Source organism: Pipistrellus hanaki (assembly GCF_964339955.1).
Source record: "Pipistrellus hanaki genome assembly, chromosome: 11".
In the NCBI taxonomy this organism is placed as follows: Eukaryota; Metazoa; Chordata; class Mammalia; order Chiroptera; family Vespertilionidae; genus Pipistrellus; species Pipistrellus hanaki.
In genome coordinates this window covers 29516952-29530165 of record NC_140513.1, presented here as the reverse complement: position 1 = coordinate 29530165, position 13214 = coordinate 29516952, and the positions used below count along the sequence as shown (strand labels likewise).

The 13214-nt window shown below is 39.0% G+C and overlaps 1 protein-coding gene across 10 annotated transcripts in view; it reads left to right on the top strand.

Moving 5' to 3' along the window:
* The window catches only part of NTRK2 (neurotrophic receptor tyrosine kinase 2), a 307491-nt gene that overhangs the window by 81423 nt on the left and 212854 nt on the right, over window positions 1–13214 (top strand). Inside the window, exon 13 of one of the 10 annotated variants that reach the window (XM_084897977.1) lies at window positions 352–494. The exons of the other annotated variants lie outside the window; for them this stretch is intronic. Within the exon in view, the coding sequence (XP_084754103.1) occupies window positions 352–389 (38 nt within the window). The 3' untranslated portion in view covers window positions 390–494. Of the gene's footprint in view, window positions 1–351; window positions 495–13214 lie in introns of those variants that run through there. 10 annotated transcript variants of the gene reach the window in all.

Below are 13214 nucleotides of genomic sequence, written 5' to 3'. Positions count from 1 at the left end.
CTGGACTGAACTCACTTTGACTTCCTTACACAGATCATGGTGTATTTTGTTTATTTTATTATTATTATTTTTTTTTTAGGGCTGCATCTCTATTTTTATTTTTTAATTTAATTTAATTTTGTTGTTTAAGGTATTACAAATAGTAGTACATATGTCTCCTTTTTAAAAAGGAGTCATGGTGTATCTTAAAAAGGATTTTCCAAATTGGAAAACCTGCTGGTTTTCTTCTCTATTTCTTATTTGATTTTAACCTTTCATTTTTTCCCTTGCCATTTTGTCCTTCCACATCTCTGCTTCCTAGTTTTACATTCTTTCTTCTCTCTTTCTGTTTTTTTTCCTTCTTATTCCTAGCATCTGATGTTGGTGGACAAGCTTTTCAGAATTTATAAAGAACACCGGTAATTTGGCTTAAATTCTAACATATGCTCTGATTTTATCTTACTTTATTTTGGGCAAGAATATTGAATGATTGTGGGAATAAACTTAGCTCTAAATCAGCAAAATTGTCATGTGGTGATTCAGAATTTAGCCTGTTTGAATATTTCACATCCGTCATGTTTGTAAGATGTTAACTCTTAAGTCTTCAAATGTAGGAGCCTATAGCTATCTAACACTGGGGACTTATGAATCAGATAAGCTTGTGTTCAAATCCCTGATCTCCCACCAGCTAAACACATTTTGGGGAAAATTTTAACTCTCTAAATCTTAGATTCCTCTTTGGTTAAAGAAGGCAAAAATAGCCATCTCTTGGGTGATTATAAGAATTAAATCAGTACTTAGCTTAGTGCATGGCTCATTGAACTAATTCCATGAGAGGTAATTGTTTTTCAGATTTATATTATAGTAATACATTATTAAGGAAAAGAGTATGGGGAGATTCTTGTTTGAATTTACACTGAGTCTGAATTTCAGAAAAATGTCCCAAATGTATCTAGTGCTGATCATTTTCTGAAACAGTTATTTAATTTCTAAGAGTTGCAGAATGGTGTTCAAGTTTTTCTTGTTTTTGTTTTTAATTCAGTCATTTCTTCTGCATACTGGCTTCTGTTAAAACAAAAGTAAAACAAAAACAAGAGCAACCTGATCTCCACCAAGGATTTAACCCCCCTCCCCCATTTTTGTTTTTTTGTTTTTTGTTAGTTCTATCTGGACAACCCTTCGTTGAGGCCATGGATGTTTGGTGTCCAGCTGCCTAATTGGGGTTATGAGGTTACAGAAAAGATGTATAGTCAGTGTTAATATATCAAAATATTATTGTATTTTATAAATTATTATTTTTTGTTTCAAAATTATTGAGCAAAGATATTGTTGGAATTTCCCCCCCTTATCACGCTGATTAATCATTAAATAAATATAATAAACCTAATTGCTTTAGAATTATTTCCCTCATCTCTGTGATCATTGGTAAAATCAATGATAGTGAGAACTTGCCCTGACCAGTTTGGCTCAGTGGATAGAGTGTCGGTCTGTGGACTGAAAAGTCCAAGGTTTGATTCTGATCAAGGGTATGTACCTTGGTTATGGACACATCCACAGTAGGGGGTGTGCAGAAGGCAGCTGATCAGCTGATCGATGTTTCTCTCTCATTGATGTTTCTAACTCTCTATCCCTCTCCCTTCCTCTCTGTAAAAAAAACCCAAATAAAATATTTTTAAAAAGATAGTGAGAACTGGCAGGGAGCTTAGGAATCATCCAGAGCCTTTATTGTAGATCTGAGGACATTGGAGCCACAGAGCTTCAATGACTTGCCTAAGGTTATGTCTCTGCTTTGTGGCAGAACCAGGGCTGGAAGCCAGGCCTCATGACTCCAGATTTAATGTTTTGTGCTGTGAGACTAAGAAATGTAAGAAAAAATGAAATTTATTTCTATACCAAATTCACTGCTTTAGCACTAGTTCATACTGGATATCGCTAACATGTACTTCCACTGGTATATATTGCTATTGGATGCTCCTCAAATCTGGGGAATATGTCATCAGTGGTAATAAGATGGCTTCAGGAGATACTCAGGGCTGTCATCTTTAATTCTGATGGTTCTATATTTAGTTTAATATTTATTAGAAAAAAAGTATGCCAAGAACATCATACCTTTGGTTTAATGATACTATTATTTAGGATAAGGTTTAAGTTAAATAAAAAATAAAGTTTTGAGTAAATAATGTTAACAAACTTTAAAAAGATTGAATAGGACTATCCTAAGGCACTGGGAATTTAATACTAAAGAGAACAAAGATGTAGGGTGGAATTCTAAAGCAATTAGGTTTATTATACCTATTAATGCTGAGTCAAAAATAGAAGAATTCCCACAATGTCTTTGCTCAATGATTTTGAGATACACAAAATAATGGCCTCATGACACTTAAACTCCAGGGAAGAAGAAAGGCAAAAAGATAGAGGAAGAAATATAGATGTAATCTATAGGTAATGACAAATGCTATAAATATAATGAATAAAGGTAAGAAGAGAATAGTGAGTTCTGTTATTTTTTAAACAGTTAATAAAGGCTTATTTGAGAAGATGGTATTTGAACTAAGGATGAAGGCAGTGAGGAAGTGAGTATGCTTATATCTGAGGGAACAGCATTCCTGGCAGAGGAAAAACAAATGCAAGGGCCTGGAGGTTGGAGGAAGCTCTGCATGTTGAAGGAATAGCAGAGGCCAGGGAGGCTGAAGCAGAGTGAGGTAGGAGTAGGGGGAGTAGGAGGAGAGATCAGAGAAGTGACAGAAGTGCATATCCTATAGGGACTTATAGACCTTTATAAGGCTTCTCTGAGTGAAGGGTACTTGGATAAGGCATAAACTGTGAAAGTGTATGTACAGAACTTAAATGTGGGCAATGCTGATGTATTAACGTACAGAATTGATTTCTAATATAAATGACTGGGGAAAAGATACCTTTGGAGGACTAGGGGAGAGAAGTTCATGACTTAGGTATATTGAGAAAATTTCAGTTCAGGTTTATGATCAGCTGTACTTCAGCAGTATGATCACCAGCTCCTCCCAGAAATATCCTACCCTAGAATTACACACTCTTAGAATGCTATGGTTGATAGTGATCACATGGCCATGCCAGGGGTAGGATCCAGGGTTTGAGTTATGTCTCTAGTTTTTCTTATCATTCTTCTCATATTCACTCTGATTTCTTTTATGTAGCCCAGTTCATTTCAAAAGCTAGGTAATTAGAGTATGGTTCATTTTGTGACTGATATAATTTGAGTCAGATTCTTCTCTCTCTCTCTCTATCTCTCTCTTATTTATATTTCAGTTGCTATCGAGAGAAAAGCACCACTCTTTGAAAACTCAACTGATGCATTTTCAGAGTGATTTAAAATATTGTGGGAACACTGGTTTCCCTCATAAGTATGATTCCATGTTCAGTAGAGCCCATGTCTCTGTGCATGGTGCTCCCTTTGGTTGAAAGACAGGGCTAGAACATAAGGAAAGGCTGGGAATTCCTGAAGTGGTGCAATTCTGGAGAGGAAGCAAGCACTTGCTTTTTCTGCTTATTATTCTCCTGACAGATTACTAATAGTGCTTTGCCATCTTGTGGTCTGGATTAGTTGTCTTTCTTGAATCACCATGATATGAGAGTGGGGAGGATTTAATTATTCTATGAGCAGACATTCACATCTCCTTAAATGAATTTTTCTATCTTTATGATTCACCCCCTTCTTATTTTCTCTCTGTTTGGGGATGTATTGAATTGACTGCCAGCTTTGGGGAGCTTTTGTCCTCTTCCTCCTTCCTTCCCCAGCCACATGTCCCTGTCCGCTGGCCCCAGGAGAGCACTCTGCATCCTTCCCCCCTAAGACCTGGAAACTGGGTCCTTTCCAACTCATCATTGTTGTCATGTACATCTTCCTCTTTATGAAGTTTCAGTAATATATATTTGTTCTAGTCTATTTTCTTACTTATCATCTAATATGCTCATGGGTTAGCAAATTCAAAGAAACCAAATCGAGTATTACCAGCAAAAAACCGTATTTGAAAAGATAGATCTGCCCTGAACAGACTTCCATAATGAAAACCTAGAAATGGAAAACAGTTATCCATACTTTTGGATAATCCCAATTATTTACATGGATTCTTTGACAGTATTAATTTTGATTTGACATGCTTGTTTTCCCTCTATTCAGCATTTTAGACTCAATGTCAGATTCTCATTGACTCTAAAAGTTTTCAATTATGGAACAATGCAAGGGAAAGTAGAGAATTATAATCAGACTCTGAATTCTCAAAATTAGAATATGCCAAGAGTAGGAGATGCCAGGTTTTAGTAGCTTCATTTTAGCACTGACTTTAGCAAGTAAGTGTTTCACCTTGAAATGATAGCTCATTGCAAATCTTTTACAATTGGTAGTTGAGAATTTTGTATTTTGTTTGAGGAAGACAGTCATTCTTAGGCTAAATCTTTTTTGCTCCAACCCTTCCCTAAATACATTCATCTCCTGAGCTCCTAAGATATTCTGAGAGTTTCTAAAAGAGTAAACAGCCTCTCCCTCTTAGTGGCAACCACCAATACTTACTTTTTAAAAATTGGAACTTAGTTCAGTCCATGTGAATCAGTGGTTGAGCACTGATTATGAACCAGTAGGTCATGGTTGGATCCCTGATCAGGGCACATACCTGGGTTGCAGGCTCCATCCCTAGTAGGGACAGGCAGGAGGCAGCCTATCAATGAATCTCTCTTATTATTGATGTACCGTATCTATCTCTCCCTTTCCCTTCCTTTCTGAAAATCAATAAAAATATATTAAATAATAAAATTGGAACTTAAATCTAGGTGCAAAAGGTCAAGGTGCCTGTGAATAGTTAGTGTTATGTCTGTTTGGCTTCTCAGAAATTCTTAATGAATTTTGCTTTACTGTATCTGGTTATACAGTGGTTTAGGATATATTTTCCTGTTCCAGTTCTAGTCCTTCAGGTGTGCTGACATAATTGCCATAAATTATAATTTCCAAATTATAAACATTATTGGAAGTTTTATTTAAGAAGAGGTGTTTAAAACCATTCACGGCCCTAACAAGTTAATTATTTTGATATTTCATGTTTCCATAGCCATTTCAAGTAATGAATGCGTTTAATCCAGTCTACCTACCCAACTGGCTGTCTCTAGTGAGTCTCTATTACCTGAATCTTACTCAGTATTCCCCTTCTGCAGATAAGGACATAGAGATATGAGAAATTATATTTTTAAATATAATTTAATTTGATTAAAGCAGAGTCTTGAATTAATTTGATTAAAGCAGAGTCTCGAATCTTTGTATGATACTTCTATCATACAGATGCATAGATCACACAACTTAATTCATATAACATCCCAGAATCTCTGAGCGGTGTGGATGGTTAAATGAATATGCATGTGTGAAGGAGCCCAGGAATTGTTGGTGCCAGCTTTTCTCTTGGTATTTAAAGGGTTGGCCACTGCTCTCTCCCAATCGCATCCATCTGAGCAGTGGCTGTGCCCTCTATTAGAGACTGGCACAACTTTCTTTAGCAGAAAACTACAGCTGTAATCGGTTGAAATGCTCATTTTTTTGATGCCTGAGGGCAAACCTTAAAAATTGAATTTTACACTCCTAGGAAATATGTACTTCAAACTTGGTTTTTGTAAATTACTAAAGAAAAATGCACATATTTACAGTTAAATGTACACCATTTGGTGATGGACCAGCTCCAACGATCGGAAGGCAAAACTGACACAGATAGGCTTCCATGAAATTCTCTTGATTAATGTTGCAAATGTTATGTCTGTGCTCCGCTCAGCTTCCCTCAAGCTCCCTTACTGGTCCTGGCTTCTGTGTACATTTTCTCCTAAGGGCTGGCACCTGGAACCTCCTTCAGAGGGCAACCCATGAACTAGTAGAGCTCCTATCCCATACCAATACACACACACACACACACACACACACACACACACACACACATGCACACAATGCACGCACAGTTGGAGGTGAATGGGGATTAAGTACCCTCCACTCTCTTCTCTCAACCCATCCTTAGCAGCTGGCTGACTAGTGTAGGAGCAGAAAAACTCACTCCCCTTGCCTGTAGGCTGGACCAACCCTTTGGGATGATTGACGGGTTCTCTACAAGATCTATGATATAATTTACACTGCACAGCTCCCTGCAGGATCAGGCTGAGAGTGAGGCTGCACTTGAAAACGCAGTTTCACTTGGCTTCTTCTATTTTTAACTCCTACTTCCCTCTCTCCTCTGAGTCCTTCTTTAATAAATCACTCGCCATGAACGCTGCTCTCTGGGTCTACTTCTGGGCAACTGAACTATGGCAGTTTTTTTCTGTAGGAGCTCTAAGAAATTCATTATATTACTTGATGTTTTTTTTTATCAGTATGTTTAAAACTATTTTTATCTCTTGTTTGCTAATTTGGGCTACATGTGAACAAATGGATGATCTTAAAATTTAATTTAAAAATTAAGCAAGGAATAGATCATAGTTGCCACCTACTGAGGGAAGTGGCACAGTGTGCCACATCCTTGACACATTTTCTATGATTTTCATAAAAATCTTGCATTGTAACAATGAGTTCATTGAAGTCCAGAGACATTTACTAATGTGTCCAAAATCACAGAGCTGGTAATTGGCAGAACCACGATTTATATCCAGATAGTTCTGGTTTTAGTTCTTTAGCTTTTTCACCTGCTGCCCTGCTCTCTTTCCTTCTTGGTGTATTAAAATATCTATTTCTAGATGCCATCAAAGGTGCATTCCAGCATCAAAGTTCATAACCTACTAACATTGGAGGAGGCTGTCTCTTTATTAAGAAATAACAAAATACATTACTAGACATCAAACTTAACTCACCAGACTGGGAGTGATTGAAATAATTTCTAATAAGCATTTGAGTTAAGTCATATCAATCTGTTGTGTAGAGAGAAATCTTTGTCCAGTTTGTAAGAGAATCTGGATAGTTCATAGGAAAACAAAATTGTGGAGAAGGTGCAAACAGGAAAGGGAGTAGGGGATGTGCATTGGGAGGATGGGGATTTCTCCCTCTGGGGTGGTCATGCTCAGTCCTATGACTATATTGTACTGGGATGCTGTGTAGAAAATGACTTTCTCCTGCCTCTAAATGGACCACAGCATCCTGAAAACCTTAACTCATCTCACAGGAGTCATCAACATCTTACATGGAGAGACCCTTAAAGAAAAAAAATGGAGGAATAATGAGCTGGGTTCTGGTTGAATTATTGATTGCAAAACAATCCCTCCACATGTGAAAATTTCAGCAAGAATACATGAAAACCACACTAGTGACCATTCAAGTTCCTGTAAGGTGATATCACCACTTATTAGCACTGCAGACAATACTGTTTTTTTTTTTTATTCCTGGAGTGTTGTTCACCCATCCCTTTGCCTGGTTGTTTCTTGCTATCTTTTAAAGATAAATCTCAGGCATCACCTCTTCCAGAAAGCCTCCACTGATAGCCTCAGATTGGACAATGTCCCTTTTCTGTAGGCTTGTAATACCATGAGTAATCATCCAGAAAAAATACTTAGCTTGTCATCTTGAAAGAATATGTTTTACCTGTTAACCTTCCCATTAATCTGAAAGCTCCTTGAAGTCAACAGTTCTATCCTATTATCTCTTTGTCTCCAGTCCTTGGTAATATGTAAGGCAGAGTTAACTCTCAGGCACCGAATTTGGTATTCATGGTTTATTCTTATACATTGTTTCAAAGCCATTCAGGAGGCTTGGGTAGAAGAATTACTAAATAATTAGAAGGCACTGGGAACATTTAGTCAGACTTTTGGAGCAAGAAAGTCTTGAAGAGAGGGGAACATCCAGGAGGCTTAGAAAAGTTTGGTAGACAGATGCCATTTGAGGGCCACTTGGAAACATAGTTTAAAAAATGAGGATATTGGAAGAGAACACCCTCTGAATGGATAAAGATAAAATGGAGCTTGCATTTGAGCCAAAACAAGGTAGCAGGAGGAGTGTAGATTCAGATTGAACTCTATATTCTGGAAGGTTCTTTTTCTGTGAGTTTCATTATCTATAAAATGGGCATAACAGCACTGATTTCAGAGAGGACTTCTGGGGATAACCAAAAGGTTAATAAGATAGTGCCCGGCAGATATTATGTGCTCCATAAAGTTTACCATACCTTCTCAGTGACTTTTTGTCTTAGGTCATTAAGTAGTTGGGAAGGATATCGATGTGGGAAGAGAAAGTGTAACAGTGGTCATGTATCCATTTCTTTGTTCTTCTGATAAACATATTACTGAGCATATACGATGTGCCAGACACATAGAATAAGTATGTGTACATCACTTACACAAATGATAGATTAATAAATGACATCTAAGTGGATGGTAAGGCAGTAGATAATATAAAAAGCCACACACAAGAGAGGACCGATTCATTCAGGACAGAGTAATCAATCTTCAAATGAGACTTGGAAGGATAAAAAGTTCACCACATGGGTAAGATGAAGAAGGAGGCACCTATAAAGACAGAGAGGCTCATGTTGGGTTTGTTTGGCTATTGCTGGGATGAAGATGTAAGAGGACAGTGGTAGGAGATGATGATGGTGAGAAGAACAAGGGCCAGGATGCAAAGGGCCTTCCTGCCATGCTGTGGAGTTTGAAATTGGTCCTGAGGACACAGTGGAACCACTGCATTTGGAAATTTATAGGGGAGTCATTGAGAGGAAGGGTTAGAATATCTAAATGTGAAGTTTGATTATGTTGATGGTGATTTCTTGGCTCCTGCCAAGCCTTTTCAATTTATTTCTTGGTTTTTCTATTAATGCTGGAAGTGATTAATAAAGCTGTTCATTTGATTTATAATAACATTACTAATTTTTTAAAAATTCTGGTCTCATGGTCCTCATTTTGTTTTAATGGACTATAAATCCTTAAGTGTTCATGCTTATTAAATAACTAATATGGGATTCATTCATTCTTTCAACAAATATTTACTGATAACCTGCTCTGGGCCAGCCTGTAATAGACCCTGAGGGCAGAGCGAGTCCGTACCTTATAGAGCTTCCATTGCAATGAGGGACATAGAAAATAGATTAATAAATGTATAATATAGTCATGGGTGGGGGAGGTGAGGGGAGTCCTAACTTAGGGAAGTGATCCCCCTACCTGACTTCTGTGAGGAGGAAAGGGTAGGAGTCCTTATTCAGCAAACTTGAAATGTTCTTTCATTGTTATCTGTAATCTTCTTGGAATCCAGTAGGTAGTAGTGTCTGTTTTCTCTCTCTCAGAATGACAGCATGGAAAACTGCATCTGCCACCAGTCATTGGGCACATCTGCAGTCAGTTGTGGGGAATGAAATATTCTGACCTGAGTCTAGTCCTTTTTCTGGGGTTTCCCCAGAATGATTATATCTATTTTCCAATCTAGAAACCAGAGAATTTGATTTGAGAATAATAGCATCTACTTTCCCGCTTCATTCCAAAAAAAGAACACTTAGCTCTGTGATTATTTTCTGCTGTGATTATTTCTCTGAGATGTACTTCCTACTCTGTGCCAGATTCTGTGCTAAGTACTTTGTGTATGCAATTTCCCATGATTCCTTAATGCAGCTCTGTGATATTTATCTTTATCTTTATACTACAGGCCCAGCACATGAAATTCATGTGTAGGTACAGTCCCTAGGCCTGGCCTGTGATCAGGGCCATTTTCCCCATCTGCTTGCAGCTGGCCCTGTCCACCGTTGCCACCAACCTCTGGTTCCACATTCGTTATTGAGTGGTCAGTGCCTGGTGGCTGGAGAAAGGGACTCAAGAGGTCGGCTGTTCCCATCTGCTCTCTGGCAACACCCTGTTGCAGTTGGCCAGCAGGCAATCGGAGCCTGCTGGCCAGGGGAGGAGACCAAGAGATGGCCAGTGCACCTCGTGGTGACTGGGTACAATGGGCGTTCTGCTGTTAGGGTCAATTTGCATATTACCCTTTTATTATATAGGATAGGGGCCTGGTGCATGGGAGGGGGCCAGCTGGCCTGCCCTGAGAAAGGGGCCCCGCATTGGAGTAGGGGTTCTCGCTGGGGGTTGGGCCAGCTTGGGTGAGGGGCTGCTGATGGTTTGCAGGCTGGTCACGCCTCCAATCGAGGTAGGGGTCCCCACTGGGGGGCAGGGCTGGCCTGGGTGAAGGGGTCATGGGTGGTTTGCAGGCCGGCCACGCTCCCGGCTTTGTCAGGAAGGACGTCTGGAATGACGTCCAGAAGACATCAGGTCTATTAGGTCTAATTAGAATATTAACCTTTTATTAGTATAGATTTGAAATGGGGACCCTGAGTGAGACCCAGGGAAAGAATTTGCTCGCCTGAGACCCTGTTTCTCTAACAGGTAAAAGTCAGATTTGACTCAGGACAGTCATGCCCCCTCTCTCTGGCCTGGCCTCATTCCTGCCATTGTTTATTCTCTGTGACCTTTTCCATCTCAATATTTCCCTTCTCTCCTTCATTCATTGGCAAATGTCATCTGTTAGGACTGACCACAGACAAACACAGCCTGGGGCCCAGCCCTTGGAAAAGAATATTTGGATGTGAGTGGATGGGACAAGACACAGGTCCAGTTTTGAAATGTGTGAAGTTAGAAAAGAGGCTGGTGGCCTCCTCTCCATAGTAGTTTTTGTTTCTTATCCAGCCTTCAAGGGACATGGATTAACCGCTCCTCTGAATCTGAAAGGCCAAGGTGGCTAGCAGCTCTGCCTGGTGTTTTGCATAATTTGTCTCACTCTGTCCTATCAATGGACCATCTGGTAGATGTCATTGACTCCTTCTACACTCGAAGAAACTGGAAGCTCAGAGAAGTTATGTGCCTGATCCAAGGCCACAAGGCTTTTTCCTGGTGGATTTAATTTAAACACAACAGCTTGGGCTCCAGCATTCAAAATCTTTGTGTCAGAGCTCTTTCTCAGAGTGAATTCCTCAGAACCCTAGTGGGAGGTGGATGGGAGAGGGGTGTTTATGTGGTTGAATATAGAAAATGCAGCACCCATAGCCCCATCTCAGAGAGCACAGTGGACCTCAGCCTGTTAAAGGCTTGAGATAGTAAAGAAAACTTTGAACTCTATTTAAACCAGGATTTCCTAACCCACGACCTTCTATATAACCATAAAAATCTTTTCAAACATATTAGTCACTAACCTCATGAGGAACTGGTGTGTGGAATCCTGAAATACACCCTACTGCCTCCCTGGTAGTCTTTATTGTAGAGAGAGAGAGAAAAGGGGAAGGAAGAAAAAATTCAAAAGAAAGGAAAGAAGGACATGATGAAAGAAAGAAAAGGAAGAAAGCAAAAATACTATTCAATATTTCATAATAAAATTCCCAAATATATTTTCAGCCTTTCAAAAAAACGTTTGAGCCCTCTCTCTCTTGTGCTTTTCAAATGGGCACACAACTTATTCCCAAGTGAATAAGATGAGATGGAAGGATTAAATTCTTTGGGCTGACGATAGTCTTAAAAACCTGGCCTATGAGGCTGAGTGTCTGCCTGTAGAGGTGACTGAGACGTAGACTAAGATGGAGAAGAATCAAAGGGAGCTGGAATGTATTGTGCTAAGTGCAATAAGGCAGACAGGGAAAGATAAATGCTGTATGATTTCACTTATATGTGGAATATAAAGAACAAAATAAACAAATATAAAAAAGTGGTTATGGGTCTGGATCTTGGAGTACCCTATCACCTCAGTTTCCCTCAGCTTCTGTAGCAAGGGAGTGACAGTATCGGGACCACAAGTAAGACCCTCCTCCTGCCCACTGTGTTTTCCCTGGCAGCACATTTAATTTTCCAGTCAGTTTTATGTCCATCTATTATTTCCTCTTTCCCTGTTATGCTTAGTCCATCAGCGTTAGCCTGGACAGAGATACTTATCAGCAACGTTAACCATAAGGCTATTTGCTCTGTTTACTTAAATGCTTGCTACGGTCTGCAAACTCTTTACATAACCCAGGAAAGTCTTCTCCTACATGTTTCCTTTGCTCCTATTTCTTTGAATAGAATATGTTTATAATGCAGACTAAAGTCATAACAAATCTGGATATTTTCCTCATATAAGTAACACTCATAATCATGTTCTCAGGAATTGTTTTAGTATCATTTGCTAAACCAATATAGGAGTTCTTGGGTTTATGTGGACTTCTTGGGTTGTAGGTACTTTTATTAAAAATGTTAGAGTTTATCACTTCTCGGCCTTTTGACTAAGATCAGTATAGTATCTGTTCGTATCAGTTTAAAAAATGTTTGAGTTTATGTAAATATTAGAGTGTTAACAGGCATAAAATGCATATTTAGTTGCTGTTAGAGCCTTGCTATCAAGATCAGCATCATCAGCATTGCTTGGGAACTTGTTAAAAATGCGGTATCTTGGGCCTCATCCCAGATCTACTGAATCTAAATCTGGCATATTAATGAGATTCCCAGGTGATTTATATGTTCCTTAAAGCTTGAGAAGCCCTGTTCTAGGGGACACAAGAGACTGTTTTATTCATGTTCATTTTGGCTACTTTCATACGTATGTCTTCAACAGCATGAACAGCTCTGCAGTTTTCAGTCTAGTAACGTCATTGTGTGCTGTCTTATACATTATTGCCCAAGAGAGTTATAAAGAATCCACCAGAAACACAATTAGTTCTCATTCAATAGAGGGTAAGATGAATAGAAACGGGTAGAAATAGAGATATAACTACAGATATAGATTACTTTTTAAAAGCTTTATAGGTAACAGGTGTTAAGAACTGTGAAGGGTCTGAGATTTTCTCTACTTGCAGGCTAAGAAGTTAGCCTGGCACAATTTCATAGATGGTGGCATGAGACATGCTAAATATGGGCCCAGAAGGATGCCTGCACATACTCTGTATAATAGAAAAGGGACCCTAACTCCTTTAATGGGCAGTAAACGTGCTTTGGACATATTATCAGTAGCTCCTAAGGCTGTTTGCTATACAAACTTCCTCAAAATAATCATCCAGAACAAAAGGCAGTAATGTCTCTCCTTATAAGATAGAGGGAAATGCCAGGGGCCCAAGAAGAATCATCTCCCAACAATTGGTATTGGGACATCTTTGTTATTAGGTTTTAGAGCCAATAACTTTTTTTTAAGACGTCATGGAGGATACATTTTCCAGTCCCTAAGTTGTACTAAGAGTTATTTCTGTCTGAAAGACTCCAGGAGGTAAAGAACTTTTAGTCTGGGCACTCAGCTTAGCTCTTTACTGGAAGGGAGAAGTTCT